This window comes from Uloborus diversus, chromosome 10 (genome assembly GCF_026930045.1).
Source record: "Uloborus diversus isolate 005 chromosome 10, Udiv.v.3.1, whole genome shotgun sequence".
Taxonomy (NCBI): domain Eukaryota; kingdom Metazoa; phylum Arthropoda; class Arachnida; order Araneae; family Uloboridae; genus Uloborus; species Uloborus diversus.
The window spans coordinates 108,020,632-108,037,486 of NC_072740.1; the positions used below are offsets into that span (position 1 = coordinate 108,020,632).

Here is a 16,855-nt window from a genome sequence, read left to right on the forward strand (position 1 = left end):
AATTTTATTTTAAGATTGACTGACCACAGTTATTGTCAGTTAAAATTTTCAGTGCCATGTGGAAAGGGTAGAATAGCTGTCACTACTTGATAAACAAAAGATGAGAAGGAAATTACTCAAAGGATTAGAAATGCATGATAAGCTTTCTGCAATGGCATAAAGTACCTGGGGAGAAAAAAAAAGTTTTCAATCAGGAAATTTTTCTGTGAAAAGTCAGAAGTTTTGTTCATCTTAACTGAAGCTTTCTTTTTGTTCTGCGTAATATCCGTGGCATTTTTAATGTAGATCAGTAGTAAACTAAACTTAATTAAGAAAATGTTCGTTTTAGTCATGATTTCGTATATTAACCGTGGTCGGAGAAAGAGTTAATAAATACAGTTGGTATTTAACCAACTGTATTTATTAACTCTTTCTCTGACTTAGTTCGAGTTACTTATTTATAACTTTATCAAAGCCCCTGTATCTCGAAACCTCCATAGTTTGAATTTTTCTTCTGTCCTGTGAAATTCAAGAGAGAGGTTTGACTCTATTTCTAACTTTGTGTGTTATTTTGACATCAGTTAAAGTCTTCATTGAAACTAATATAATATTAAGAAGGTGCCATATTCATAATAAAATGAACACTAACTTAAAAAATTCTGATTGGAATGCGCCTTTTTTAAATATTAAATTCAGAGAGCTTAATTCAGCCTAAATTCCAAGTTCAATTTAATCTTGATGATCCGCAGAAGCAAATATTCATAAAAGAATCATCATTATTTTTAACGTGCTAGTTTACTAGTCGTGGCTAGCAGAGCAAAGAGAACTAATGGAGCATCTAAGTGCTTTGAAGCAAAAGGAACTGGGTTATGCATTTTACTTGGAAGTGTAACGTCTTATAAAATACTGTGGTTTAAGATTTCTGTCAAAGAGGTAGAGTTTTATATATTTAAAGTTTTTGCTGATTTTAATAAAGATGACTGCTTAACAAAATTTTAAAATTAACATACTTCACATTATTCCTTATGAATTTAATGGCTCCATTGGTTTCTAATGTAAATAGTATTTAAATAGGAAGGAGTGTTTCATTTTTTTACATGATTGAGCCATACATATAATTGTAGTGATGATTGTTGTAATGAAGATTTAATCTTAATTTCATGTAAAAATGGTTTTTCTTTTCAAATATTTGAAACATCACTCATCTAAGTGTATTGATCTTTTCTTTTTTAAACAGCTTTAAATAAGATTAGGAAAATGTTTTTTTTTTTTTGGATTTTATTTTTTAGTATGGATGCTGTCATGCTCTGTCTTTACTCTCTGAGAAATTTCTAGTGACTGTATTTTCGCATACATGGAATGCAGTATTTTCAGATGTGACAAATGAATATGCATTCACTGAAGTTTTTCGCCAACATACTCAAGTTCCTGCCAGGTTTGTTTATTTTTTTTTTCTGTTTCTTCATTAAAATTTTGTTTAAAATTGGTAAGTTTCCATAGTACAAATTCTACTGGAAGTTCTCAGACCTTATTCTTTCGACTTGTTTTCGGCGTTTTTCATTCGCTGTATTTTTTCACTTTTTACAATGTTGTAATTATGTTTAGTTCATACTTATAGTTTATTTATTTACTATGAGAATAAATTATACTGAACACACACACACAAAAGATAAAGTAGTTGTTCTTAAGCATTACTGCTTAGATGTAGTCCAAATAGGAACAGATGATCCTTGTAAGATGCTCGAAATGTATAATTGTTTGTATAATGAAAAATTTTCAACGTGAAGCTGCAAGTCAAAGAAACTTAAGTGACTTTCCGTTCAATTAGATGGAAAACGAACTATTTTATAGCAGATGATTGGCAAATAAAAAATTAAAAAAAAAAAAAAAAAAAGAAAAACAGCCTTTGTTACAAGTTTTCCTGATTCCATAACCATATTTATACAATTGATCCAGTGTCAACCAAAGAGCAGGTGGTTGGATTAACTTTTACTTGCCAGGAAGAATGGGAGATGGAGTTGGGAACTCCACACAATTTATCTGGATTCAAATGTTGATAATGTACAAGTTTTTGAGAACCTTGATTATTTCCTGTTAGAAAGTGTTAAGGATATTAAAAACATTTTTGGAGTAAATGCACAAAATTGGCGTGTTACTCATGCTTAAGAGCCATTATTTTGAAATTCAGACAAAAAATGGAAATTTTGGCAGTGACCATTTTTGATTTTCCTAATTTTTTTATATGTCAAAGTAGGCCATAAGAAGTAAACATTCTGAAATTTTTAGCTTTCCAAAATTTTTTTTTCCCTCGTTAAAAAGTTTGACGTTTTGCAGCGCTTTTTTAGAAAAATTCTAAAAGTCGCATTTCAGTGCGTTTTAGCTCTTTACAGAGACACCACCTCACCGTTATGTTTATATTAATTGGTTGTACTGTATCTAATGATGATGACTTCATAGTTATTTTGGTTGGGGGTTGTTGCTTTCTTCAGATAAGGGGTCGCAAAGTATGGATTTTATCCGTTTTCGCGCAAGTTGAACCTGCGTTATTTCCCCCAAAAAGCCAACCCCCGAAAAAAAATGTAACATATACTGGAAGTTTATACTATGAAGAGAGTAAACGGCTCAACATTTATTTGAGGTTCAATCTTTTTTTAGGAGAAAATTACCCTGATATTTTTCAAATTTTTTTAAATTGTGCTTTTTTGATCGCAATTAACTCAAAACAGCATCACTAGGGAAAAAAACCTATTATATATTATTGTACCTTGGTATGTGTAAAATATCATGAAAAAGAAAACAGCATGGGATCTCTTCTTGTTTTCCAGAAAATAATTCTTTTGTAGCTCATTTTATGCGTTTTTTCGTACGTAAAACGTGTGTCCAGTATGCAGATTAGATCTGCTAAAACTTAAAGTATGTAGTAAGAATGTATATATGTGTGTATAGAGAAAGAGAAAATGACTAGCAATACTTTATTTTCCTGATTTTTCAAATTGATGGTATTTTAATTGCAGGTAAATAGATATCATATATATATATATATATATTGATTTATCGTATCAATCCCAAAGTAATTCTTTCTTATTTACGTCTATAGCAATGAAAGACATTTCATTAACAATATCTGCTTCACTTTCTTCTAAATGTCTATTTTCTATGTCATCTTCAAATACCTCTAAAAGGCTGTCGGTTCTTGATAAATCAGTTTTATTCGCTTTTTCTTGCTTGGGATATCAGCTAAAAACAGCTTGAATTTGACTTTTTGTCAGATATTCGTTTGGTTGGGATATTTTTATGTCTTCAATCATCTCTGTTCTCATTGCATGTTCTACTTGGTCGGGCGTCTGTTTTCTGCCGGTTTTTTTACCATAAAGGAACTTTTCATAAAGAAATTCTATTTGTTTCAATAAAAATCGTGTACTTTTACGAGTTGGGAGAGCCCACCCCTCACATGAGATTTCCAAAATGTTTTCTTCTTTGTTTTCTCTTTTGTTGCAGAACATGCAATGAGAACAGAGATGATTGAAGACATAAAAATATTCCAACCAAACGAATATCTGACAAAAAGTCAAATTCAAGCTGCTTTTAGCCGATATACAAAGGAAAAAAAAAGCGGATAATACTGATTTATCAAGAACCGACAGCCTTTTAGAGGTATTTGAAGATGACATAGAAAATAGACATTTAGAGGAAAGTAAAGTACATATTGTTCATGATATTTCTTCTATTGCTATGGACATAAATAAGAAATAATTATTTTGAGATTGATACGATAAATCAATATATATATATATATATATGATATCGATTTATCGTTTTCTGAATTACCTGCAATTAAAATACCATCAATTTGTAAAAATCAGAAAAATAAAGTATTGCTAGTCTTTTTCTTTCTCTATACACACATATATACATTCTTACTACATCCTATAAGTTTTAGAAGATCTAATCTGCATACTGGACACACGTTTTATGTACGAGAAAATGCATAAAATGAGCTACAAAAAAGAAATTATTTTCTGGAAAACAAGAAGAGATCCCATGCTGTTTTCTTTTTCATGATGTTTTACACATAGCCAGGTACCATAATATATAAAAGGATTTTTTTCCTAGTGATGCTGTTTTGGGTTAATTGCGATCAAAAAAGCACGATTTTTGATAATTTGAAAAATATCAGGGTATTTTTCTCCTAAAAAAACTTAAACCTCATACAAATTTTCTGCCATTTACTCTCTTCATAGTATAAACTTTCAGTATATGTTACATTTTTTTCGGGGGGTGGCTTTTTGGGGGAAATAACACAGGTTAAACTTGCGTGAAAACGGATAAAATCCATACTTTGCGACCCCTTATCTGAAGAAAGCAACATTCCCAACCAAAATAACTATGAAGTCATCATCACTAGATACAGTACAACGAATAAATATAAACATAACTGTGGGGTGGTTTTTCTGTAAAGAGCTAAAGCGCACTGAAATGCGACTTTTAGAATTTTTCTGAAAAAGCGCTGCAAAACGTCAAACTTTAGGAATTTTTAACGAGCGAAAAAAATTTTTTGGAAGGCTAAAAATTTCAGAATGTTCACTTCTCATGACCAACTTTGACATATAAAAAAAATTATTAAAATCAAAAATGGTCACTGCCACACCTTGTCTGAACTTCAAAATAATGGCTCTTAATATCTATGGACTAGAAGTGTATATTATTCAATACTAACTGATGCTGCATAGATTTTAAATAAAATATCAATTTTTAATGTTGAGGGACATAAAAACTAAAACCTGAGCAATGGGATACGACTAAAACAATCTAAACATGAGTTCAAGTGAATTATTCTTCTGAAAAATATATGCTGATTTTGTTTTTAAACGCCACAAAGGAAGAAATCTAACACGGTTTTACATCCTTCTAGAAAAGCAATGTTTTAATAGTCAGCTTCTGGTTCATTAGCTCTGTCCTCTAGTTACAAGACAAGTTGAAAATATTAAAAAAAGCTTCTATTTCTCTGCATTCTATTAAAATTTTTGCAAAAAAAAAAAAAAAAAAAGCATCCTCACTTGTAAAGACGAAAAATATGATGTCTTTAAGCTATATGCTGTGCTGGGAAAAATATGGGATATTTTTAGATAAATATTATGGCCTAGAGTCTTAGCTGCTTTTGTACTTTTCAGGCAAATAATGCACTCTTGCTTTTAACGACAAAAAATATTATTTCTTTAAGAACCTTAGCTGTTTTAACCCTTTTCAAATAACATCCTCCAACCCTAAAGACAAATTTCTCAAGCTGTATACAACACTGGACAAAAATATGAAGCCAGGAAAGAAACATGTTAAATAGTGAGGTAAAACAGTGCAAGTGGTTGTGGAAAGAAACCATATAAAACCAAGAGTCATTTTAAATATAAGTTGTTTAAAAGTACATTGAACAATTAATATCATATTACTACATTAACATGTCTTTACGCTGAACAAAAAAATATTGTTGGACAAAATTGTAAGGCCGAATTTGCCTGACAACAAAAATCTAGTAGTCTGAAATTGCTTCCTTTCTCAATGATCTTGATCAATATTGAAGTCATGGACTCCAAAAACTTCTTTAAAACAAATTTTGGAACATTCTCACAATAATGTTGTACTGCTTTATTCAGTTTGATGTTGTTCTTGTAATATTTCCTATTTTCGCAAATATCACCCAATAAAGGCCCCATAAGTTCTCATTTGAATTCAAATCAATGCTTTTTAGCAAACTAGTTCAAAAAACTCACTCCGTTGACCTAAAACCATATGTTTATATAACTTGAGGTATGAACAGAGGCATTGTCTTGTTAAGATAAGTTGTCTCGGTTTGTGATAATGGCTGCCTCTGGCAACATATTGAGGACAAGAACATCTTAATAATCCAGTGATGCCTTTTCGATTTTATTATCACTATCTAAGTGACTCCACTAGCTGCAAAGTGTTCCCACACAATAACTCTTCCTCGTCCAACACTATAAAAGGCTTTGTGAGAAACCTTGACATATATGGTACCAATAGTTTTAAAATCCATCTGGCCAGTCAGTGTTGATTTTGTTTTTGTCAGAGAAAATCACATTTTATAATGTATTACCAATTGCCACAATTTTTTTGTTTTGGAAATTATATATGATGCCTTTAATGCTTTACCCTTGATGAAGGTATCCTCTACATTTTCGTGTGCCATAGATAGGGATTTGCTGATATCTGCTCATTGTATTTTTCTACTTGAATATGGAATTTCCAGATCTTAGACAATTGCCACTGAAGACATATTTCTTTGGGTAACTCCATGATATGTCTGTTTTATTGAAGAGTTAATTAACCTTACCTCCCTGTACATCGTTTTTGGAAATAATTTGTAGATTGTTTTAGAAATTACTGCTAACAATATTTGACCTTTTAATACCATATTTTCCTGTATGTTATTTGCGGATTATCTGTTAAAAAAGTATAAAATTAATGAGGTCTGGATTATACGCTGTCGTGGATTATCTGTGCATTTTTTTCCCCTCAACACTAACGCATTGACCTCAATATTTACATCAATATTTACGGCAAGATTCGCCATTAGAGATCATTACCCTGCATGTATGTTGTTTATTTTGCATAGCTTGAATTTTCTTCTTACGCGATTCAGGCTATGTAAAATAAGCAACATACAGTAAAGGAAGAAGCCTTCATATGCACAAGATTAGACCGATTGTCCTTTCTTGATTCTATCTTCAAGTAATTAGCATACTAGTATGACAGTTTCAAGAAGAAATCTTTACTTTTTAGATTATTTTGTTTCTTAATATTGAATATACCTCAAAAGTTATTACTTCCTCACGTTTTAAATTTAGTTGCTAAAATTTCATATTGCATCAAAACTGCATTTTTTTGCATTGTATTATTTGCAGATAATACAAAGATTTTTTTTCCTTCAGGCCGATTTTAGAACCTGCAGATTATGCGCCACCACAGATAATAAAAAGAAAAATACGGTGCTTTTTCAAATATAGCAAGAACTTAGCTCACAATGATAAAATACAAGGATCTGTCTTTGCTCTTTTTCGGTCAATGTTTTGCCTGTACCCATGTTCAACAATTCTCATTGACGGAAGCTTTTAGCTGGCATGATAGTTTTGGCTCAATTCTAGGCAACGCAGCATCAGTCATAGGCTAGTTTCCCACCTGGTGTAAAATTGGCATAATGGCCTTATAATTTTGTCGAATAACAGTCTTTCTGCAAAACAGATGCCGGTGTCATACAGCAAACATTATTAGATTTTACTACCTAATTGGTGACTGGCTCTTACTACCCAATAATACACATACTAAATATATTAAATAACTTTCTTTCTGAATCAACATTCTTTTGGTCACATTGTTGCTGGCTTTATATTTTTGTCCGGGACTGTATTAGTTTGCAGCTTGCTTGTGTGAGCTGTTGATATGTTAGAAATTCACAAGAGAATGTTGTGATAAAAATATGGGGGAAAAGAAAAATATTTAAATATCAGCTGTCTCCTTATCATTTTGAACTACCTTCCCAATCCTGTTGACTAGTGAATCTACTTTCATTATTTAAAACATTCTTTACTATAGCATAATCTCATAGGATTTCTTTCAATGGTTTCTGCTAGCCTTTAATCTATTTGTCATGTCCAAATTCATAATAAATTCTTAAAAATGCATTTAGTCTTGAATTACAAAATTCTATTGACATAATGACCAATCCGTTTAAACTAGTAAAAAGTTTCGTGCTTCAAATTAAGAACGTAATTTTCCTCCTGGGGAAGCCATTTGGAGTACATTTTAGAACCTACCCCCCTTTTTTTTCAAAATAAGTTTTTGATAATTTTCGCTAAATAAGACGAAAATACCTCCTTCAAACTAAATCTAAAATGATTTTATCGTTTTTATTTACTATTTTCAGACTTCTTCTGTGATGTTTTGCCATATTTATGTAATTGAGCTTTGAAGGAAAACATATGGAATGTGTACAACATTTCTGGTATTTTGGAAGCAACTTTCCGCAATGTTTTGTTTTTAAACCATTTTAGCCAAATCCAGTCTGCTTAAGTTCCATTCTGTCTGTTGTTTATTTTTAGTCGACATTATTTGCCAAAACTGTTTTTTACTAAATATCTATACTGAGCATTGAAGTTCATAATTGTTTTTGTTTATGCATTTTAATGAGATAGAATACATTCTACAAGTTCATTACTGAAAAATAGAAGATATTTCTTTGCATTGAAATTCACAGTTAAGTTTGAAATTGCACTTTTTTGTTCACTATTTAACTAATGGTATTTGAAATTTGTGTATAATCACTCACAAAATTATACTCAATAATTTTTTTTGTTATGGGTATAATAAATTTAAAAAACTCTTTTTCTAGTATGGAGTGTACCATATGTTGTCAGTAAAAATTTATTTATATATTTTTTTTCAGTCAAGATGATAGAAGTATTTAAAATATGTAACAAGACATTTACTGGCCTTAAAAAATATTCAATATTTCCATTTTAGTTCTTGACACTCTAATGTAAAATGGTTACCAACTGCTCTAAAACAATAACTAATTTTCTCTTTTCAAAAACTTCAACAGATTTATAGTGTGTAATTCAATATTTTCTAGTAGGCAGAGATATTTCAACAAATGCATGTGAAACAATTTTGGGGTCCCTTTTGCAGTTCTATTATCTCATAATTCATTAGCGCTAAATGTTTATTGATCCTGGAATAACTCTTGCTATGTATTTTCAGTAAACCTATTGAAATCAGCCTTAATGAAAAACCATCTCAGACATCTGATTTATTGTGCCATCTAATTTTACTTGTTGATAACACATCTTTATGCCTAGATCTTGTTGCTCACACTCATGTTTTACAGTTAGTAGGAAATTTACTGAGTGGTAAGTATTGTAATAGTATTTAAAATTTTTATTTTTACAAGAACATTAATAGTTATCCACATGAAATATTTCATTATCAGACAATGGTGTATTTTTTAAACTTTTACTTTTCTATAGATTTTTTTTTGTTGTTGTTGAGCTACATACATAGCAAGAGAAAAGCAAATTCCATTTGTGACGATGATATCAGGAGAAAAACTGAAGTTCTTGAATACTTCAGTGTAATGAACAAAATCCTGATGTTTTTCAAATCATTTAAACACTTTTGCTTTACCTGGCTTTTAACTCTGTGACTTAGCATGGCATGTAGTAATTGTATATAAAAGTAAGATATAAGCTTGACATTTTGAATATAAAATTGAACTTTGTAGTGAATACATTTTTGCTTCTATCCCAGTATTATTAGGTTTTAATAGGTAATTAATTCAGTCAGTAGCAGTTCCTGCAGTCAATATTATTAGCAAATCGACATCTTCACAAATGGCAATGATGCTCTTGTACATGTTACGAATTAGTTCTTAAGGGTGCTTGATTTTGAGATGATTTTATGGACATAATAAACGTACGGACATAATTTTTAAAAAAATAACCATTTTCAGTATCCATTTTTATCAGTTTTTATTTGATTCTTTAAAAATATATTAATGTATAATAGTTGAAAAAAAAATCAAAATGGGAGTTGGTAGAGACTGGCAAAGTGGGGACTCTAAAAAAAGGGAGGGAATGGGTCTCCTGGTTGGCGTGATTCCAATAAAAAAAAACTGCACAAAATGGCTTCTTTTTGGGGGAAAAAAAGGTCTTTTTCGGTTCCTTTTTTCAACTTAGGTATTTTTAAAACAATAATAAAAATCAAAAATTGGAAAAAATCCTGTGTGGAGACAATTTTGATACTATTAAAGTCTAGCAAATTTCAAGTAAATCGGTGCATTAGAACTTGACATATCTTGTAAAGTGTATCGACAAAGCTAGTTTTGAGAAAAAAACATTTGAAGTTTGCAGTCTCATCTTGGGCACTCTGAGTGATTTAATGGTATGTTATACGTATTTTGTTTTGAATCAACCATCCCTGCCTTATACAATTTTCTTTCCTCCTCCTCAATAGCTACATTTTTGGCAGATCTTTCAGCCATAAGAGCTTTTCTGCTTTCTTTTAAAACTTCATAAGCTCTTACCTTGAAGCATTTGATACACAATTGATCTCATTTGCTGACTTTTTCTTTGTCTATCTGGATGAGAATTACTTGCTTTTTATTTTTATCTATTTTATATTAAAAATGTGAATTTAACATTGAAGAAATAAACAATAGGCTTATAGAACCTTCGAGAGGCTTGATTGCCAGGTATATATTGAGAGCAAAAGAAATTATTTTAATAAAACCAACTGCAACTCCAAAAATAGTTCAAATTTCCATAAATCCTCTTAGTAGCTTTTTCATGAAGGTATAAACTTTTAAAATATGATGGAAAAAAATCTTTTTTTTTTTTTCCATAATTTTCTAAACAAGAATACCCCCTTAAATAAAAAATACATCCTAAAAAATTGGAAAAATAATATATTAGACCCCTCATAAGATATTCATAAAAAATAAAGAAGAAAAGAAAGTTGAAAGGAAAACTTTTCGAAAAAAAAGAAAAGTTTTGTACATGCTCTACGTTGGCATTTTATATCTGTTAAATGGTGAAACTTTTTTTTTAGCATTTCATACTTGCTTTTAATTCTGCCTCAAGGGTTAAAAAAAGCAAATGTTTCCAATATCAATTCAATTTCTTCCAATTTTTCAAACTTTTTAAAAATCTGTTTTGACCTAAGACCTTACTTGACATTTTCTGTTCAATTTGGATCTATGGTTACCTTTGATATCTCATGTATAATGATGTATTTAAGATTTTTATCAATTTTCAGGTCAATACAAATTTTTCCAATTTTTCAAAATATTTTTTGTTTTTATTGACCATTAAAATTGCATAAAATTTTTAGCTCAAGTGGGGTAAATGGGGATGTTTGACACTTCACTTATAATAACATATTTAAGGTCTGTACCAACTTCCAGATCTATGCTAATTGTTCAGAACTTTTGCATTTTTTTTCTTTGTTTATTTTGACCAGGCTATAAATTTTATGGGTTTTCTAATAATTGACTTTTTTTTCAGAGAAAGGTTTGGAAAGTAAGGAACATTTAATTGTTTAATATGTTTTCAAATAGTTAAAAAATTTGTTGAAAGATTTAAATAATTTTCCCTTATGTGTGGGAAGGACATAGTGATACTTTTCATTTTCAAGTACAAATGAGGCAGTAAGAAGCAAAGGCATATAAGTGCATGGTTACATGTTTCGAGAAAACATGGTCAAAGTTCAGATTCTAGGTTGGCTTTTATTGAAAACATTTTCTATTTCATGCTGTACAGCAGTACTTACTAGAGATATTTCAACCTTTCAATCTCTTGCTGCAAAACTATCCTACCATCTGTACTAGTTATCTCCAGATTTGTAATTTTGGCACTTACATTCCTTTGCTTCTTACTGTCTCAAATGTATTTCTGAGAAAAAAAATTGCTTTAAGAAAAATGCTATCAAGTATTTCTATGCATTTTGTTTTAAAAAAATTGTTTCCAGTTATTTCCTTTCGCAATAAAGGCTTTTTCTTAACTATTAATGAATAAATGGTAAAATTAGTAACAAACATGTCGTTTTCAAGCAACTCTTAACTACATTGAAAGAAAATACTAATAAAACATGAGAGGATGACACAAATCAAACAAACATAAAACATATTTTTAAAAAACTATTTTAATAGTATCTAATCTGTTTTTTATGCATGAAATGGTAGTTAAAAGTTGGACACATTTCAACTAAATGATGTCTATGTATTACATTTTAATGTGATAACTGTATTTCTTTCATAGGTGTGTGGTATAAATTGTTTTTTGAAACCCACAAGAATAGTAATAATTCTCAAGAGTTAAAACCAGATGGCTATGTATTTCCTTTAATTGAAAAAGTCTTTCTTCATTTAATGAGGTTTGTATTTGATAACATTTTGACTATACACAGCATCTTTATTGTCAATCATTCTGATTTTTGTGAGTTTTCATTTTTGGAAAAAATAAAAAAAAGTTGAAGTCCAAAACAAAAGTGGAATTGGTCAGATTATAAATTTCATCAGGAGAAAATGAAATTTTGCTACATATATATTAGGGTGTATCAAAAAACAGCTTTTTTTGGAAATTCAAAATGTTAAGTTGATAAAAAGTTGCTCCTACTGACCCACATATTCCACAAAATTTTTTATTGAAATTAAAAAATATTTAGGTATGCTGCACAAGCTCTAAAGCTTATAATTTTCAGTTAAAAAATGCTTTTTTTCTATATATGTTTTTTTAATTGACAATGATTTAAAAAACACATTCAAGTTGAATGATGGAAGCAAGAAGTCGAACATATTGATAAAAATAAAATGCTCTTATGCAGTATTTAGGACTTCCCGCATAGTGCTCAATGTACCATGTCAGATAAATCACCTTCTTGACCTCATCATTTCTGATTTCAATTAAATTTGCCGTGAAGGACATATGTGACAAGATAAGTAATCCTGCATATTTGTAGATTTCTTCTTTGAAAATTGTTCGACATATAGGCCTGTAAAAAAACTCAAAATGTGCAAAAAAAGCGAAAAATGTGTTCTTACAATTGACTGTAACTTCTCTCCCAATAATAGTAGAACAAAAATTCAAAAAATATTGTAAAGCTGAAAAATAGAGCTTTCTATTGATACATAACGTAACTTTCTTGCAATAGGTTTAAATTTAGGGGTTTTCACTCTAATGGGGTAATACTGCGAAGGATGGTTTACCCCTATTAATAGTATTTTCAGAAAATCCTGAAACATGTCAACTTAAGTTTGTTTAGTTTTTCCAAATTTTCAATCATTATTTTAATTTTTGTAAATAAAATTTAAAATAAAAGAATATATTGTACCCTCTAATATCTCAATTATCCAATACTTAGGGGTAAATTTCTCTTGGTAAAAAGTTGCCGGAAAAAAAATATGTGTACAATATTTTACATTGTTGTATCGATGTGCAAAGTTTCGTTCCATCTATGATTCACACTTGGGTAGGGCTACTTGCTAGTGTAGTTGTCCTTGCTTCTTTTCTAACTCTCAGGTAGTGACTTTTTAGTTATCAGCTTCCTGCATTCTGTTTATTCTCTTTTGTCCTGTTTTTTCTGTTCCCTCGCTCCTTTGTTGGGCTTCAAAAATGTTGGCAGCTCTGAATGTCTGATTTCGAAGGTTATGTTTCCCCCTTCCCCCTTTATGATATGCATTTTTGTCCGTTAGACTTTTTCTTTCTCGGTGAAGATCTTGAGATTTTTGTTTCATCATATATTCAAGTCGAAATTCAATCCCAATGAGAAAAAAAAAAAGTTATAAAATTCTTATTCCTAGAAAGGCAGAAAAGAATGTTCTTTTGTCTCTAAAGAATTTGGTGAATATTCACTTGTTTTGCAAATATTCTTTAGTTTTTTTGGTTTATTTTGGTAATTGCCCAGTTAGTCTTCTCTTGGCTCAAGGGGGAAGGGGACGATTGCCCCCATTGCCCCCCCCCCTTGTGTCCATCCTTGATAAAAAGTTTATCTCCAACAGAAAGGCGATGGAAACAATTGCCTCAATTGAGGAAAGTTTGAAGAGAAGTTTTAATATATTGAAGGAAGTGGCAGGTTGAACCTATATGCTAATTTTAGCAAAAAAACATTAAGTTCCATTTAGAGTGGACTAAAGGCGAAACTAGAGTTGACCTTAAAATTAGGTCTAAATTTGGTGCCTAGTAGAAGTAATTGCTGTAAATTAGAATATTTTATGAAGTCCGAATTTCCAGTGAGGATATGACCATGTTCTTTATTAAAAAATAGTGTTGGAAAAAGTGGCATAATCACACTCAAAATTTGGAACTCTTGAAAATTGTTAGCAATCTTTTTGTAGTTGAAGAGAATTTTGGAAAAAGGTTTGTTGAATCTGTAACTAAACGAGCTTTTTTTTGGCATTTGTTTTCGTTATTTGTTTTATGTATTGTCTCTCTCTATACACACACGCACACACACATATATATATATATACACTTTTATATACGTACAGTTGGCTCTCAGTTGAACGACTTTCAAGGGATCACAAAAAATCGTCCTTAAGTAGAAAGTGTCCTTAAATAGAATGCTTTTAAAACTGTAGTGGACCATCTGAGACTGAAAAGCCGTCGTTAAATAGAGCGTCGTTAAACAAAGAGCCAACTGTATATGTATATGATTAAAAGGTTTTTTTTTTTTGATAATTCTGATCATTTCATTGTGTTAATCAGCTACAAAGAAAGAATGCTTTGCTCTGTAGGAAAACTTAAAAAATGTACTATTAATCAATCATTCTTTGATAGCCCTTTATTTTCGTTCTTGTGTCGATTCTACATATGCAATTTCAAAGCTATTTTGTATTTTGCATTATTTTGGTTGTATTTTGTCTAAGTACTGGTTTTCTTACTTTAGGTTATTAAATATATTTACTCATGTTGTGGAAGAACAGTATCCAATTTCTATTGCTAATAGGCCTGCTTTGCCATCTTTGCCAAATGCACCATCTTTAAGTCCTATTAAAAGAAAAAATAAGATGAAAGAGGAAACGCTTCCTTCTGGAATTAATTCAATAAAGGGTTCTCCCAGCAAAGTTATTGGTAATAATTTGTTCAAATGTTTATGTGTAGCGCTTTTTGTGCGATTCTATGAGCATGCACAAACTCGTTTATAAAATAGAAATTTTTAGCTCTTTGAAATGCAGTAGAGTGCCAGTGATCTTCTTTAGGCCAAGTAACTAGATGCCCTGAGCATTTTGAATCACACAATCTGAGTTTTTGAATGTATTGTACTGTTTTTTTTACATGTAATACTATTTATGTGCACTTCTATTAAAAAGCTTTAAAATAATAATAAAAACAAAATTGGACCAAACTTAAAAGAAAAAAGATATAAAGCAATACACCGACAGCTCAGTTATTGCATCCAGTCTATGTGCAGTCTCGTCCTTAACAAGAGCTCGTCAATCTGGTGCAGAGAATAACCCAGCTAAACGCAGATGTCTTCTCATTGATGCTGAATTACCAACACATTGGTAGTTAAATTAATTTAGCACAGCAAGCAGTTTCAAGCAATGGTGTGGTTTAACACGAAAATTGAAGGTAAAAGCTTAGGTAATAAGCAGTAAGTTATTGCCTTTAATTCAGACCTATGTGCTCCATTATTGACTATTCCAGACAAGTGGCTTCATAACAAGGGCAAAACTGCAGTCTTTCAATGCCATAAGCAAGCTGTCAGTATATTGCATGTAATTCTGCCTTAGCCCTGGCTTTGGGCAGTAAGTTGCTGTTTATTACCTATGCTTTTGCCTACAATTTTGGAGTTGAACCAAACCATTGCTTGTGGCTACTTACTGTGCTACATTAACTTTAGCTACTGGTTTGTTGGAAATCTCAGTTTCAATAAGATGACATCCGCCACTAGCTCAGTTATTGACTATTCCAGACAAATGAGTCCACTGCAAGGACGAAAATGAAGTCTCTGGATGTCATAACTGGGCTGAGAGTATTCTGCATGTTGATTGTAAATATGCCTTTTAAAGTCTTTGGTGCAAAAAGGGGACTCTGCTCTACTTTTTAAAAACTTTCAGGAATCAAATTTTTACAGAGCTATTTTTAGGGATTTTTTCTTTACACTTAATTTCATCTGACAATGGGCCTCTATTCAAAGATTTCAATGCTATTTTAATTAAATGTAATGCATAATCTATGCATAATTAATTGTTGCATATTGGAGCCATTCATTCTTACTCAAAAATCCAAATACATATAATAATTGAAATAAATTCTAGTTATAAAAAAATAACCAAACCCTATTTGGTTCTAGCAAGAAAACAGTGAACCTTTTGATAAAAAATTTTTTATTTCAAAACAATACAACAAAATATTTTTTAACATTGTATGTAGTATTGACTGGAGATATCTCATTCTTGTTCAGTATGAAAGACAATACAGTTGGCTCTCTGTCTAAAGGCTTTCAAGGGGCCACAAAAAATTGTCCTTATGTAGAAAGCATCCTTAAATAGAATGCTTTTAGCACTATTGTGCAGAGTTTCCCAAACTGTGGTCCGCATATCCCCAGGGCCCGCGAGTCCATGCCAGAGGGTCCGTGGTGCTATCCAGATAAAACGTTAAATATAATAAGAGATTGAAGGACGAGTAACGATATTTTAATTCAAAAAGAAAGCACATCTATGAGGAATAAATAAGTTCTTGCTTAAGTACATGCAGGCTGCAGCTGCCCCCCCTCCCCTTGGAACTCTCAGAAGTAAACACACTGCACATTAATTAATTTTGTGTACATGACGAAGTTCATATTGTTACAAAACTATATTAAGTGAAATGCAAACATTGAGGCACATTTTTAGAGCTGGGATATTATTCTTTAAATAAACTATTGCTCCAAAATTTTCAAGACTCGTCCATTTACGTTGGAAAAAAAATAAGAGTGGTGAGCAAGATTGTAGCACTATTGCAGGTGGAATTAATTGATGTTTTTTTCTGTGTTAATGGTAAGCATACTTTTTCAGTATTATAATTACATTTGAAGTATTAATAATGCATTGAATGCGACGAATGAAACTGCTTGCAGTTTCCAACGACTAGTGACCGATTGCGAGCAGAGGGCGGTGACTCCCTATAATTGAGACAAACTTAAGCAGGCAGCATTGTAAAGGTTACGCAGATCCTAATCATAGTATTACGACGCTGCCGGGGTAGGTTTGCCCGAATCATAGTTCATAATTAAAATCCTAATTCGCTATAAAATGCAACTCAAATGAAGAATTAACACACTTAAATTAGATTAACAGTGTTTTGTTCACTAACTTCATTTTTATTTGTAA

General features: G+C 31.0%; 1 protein-coding gene across 1 annotated transcript in view; it reads left to right on the forward strand.

The window, feature by feature from the left end:
* Positions 1-16,855, forward strand: part of LOC129231246 (huntingtin-like) — a 231,271-nt gene that overhangs the window by 72,632 nt on the left and 141,784 nt on the right. Inside the window, exons 17-20 of the mRNA XM_054865524.1 lie at positions 1,269-1,414; positions 8,749-8,897; positions 11,802-11,916; positions 14,428-14,612. Coding sequence (XP_054721499.1) covers positions 1,269-1,414; positions 8,749-8,897; positions 11,802-11,916; positions 14,428-14,612 — 595 coding nt within the window. The remainder of the gene's footprint in view (positions 1-1,268; positions 1,415-8,748; positions 8,898-11,801; positions 11,917-14,427; positions 14,613-16,855) is intronic.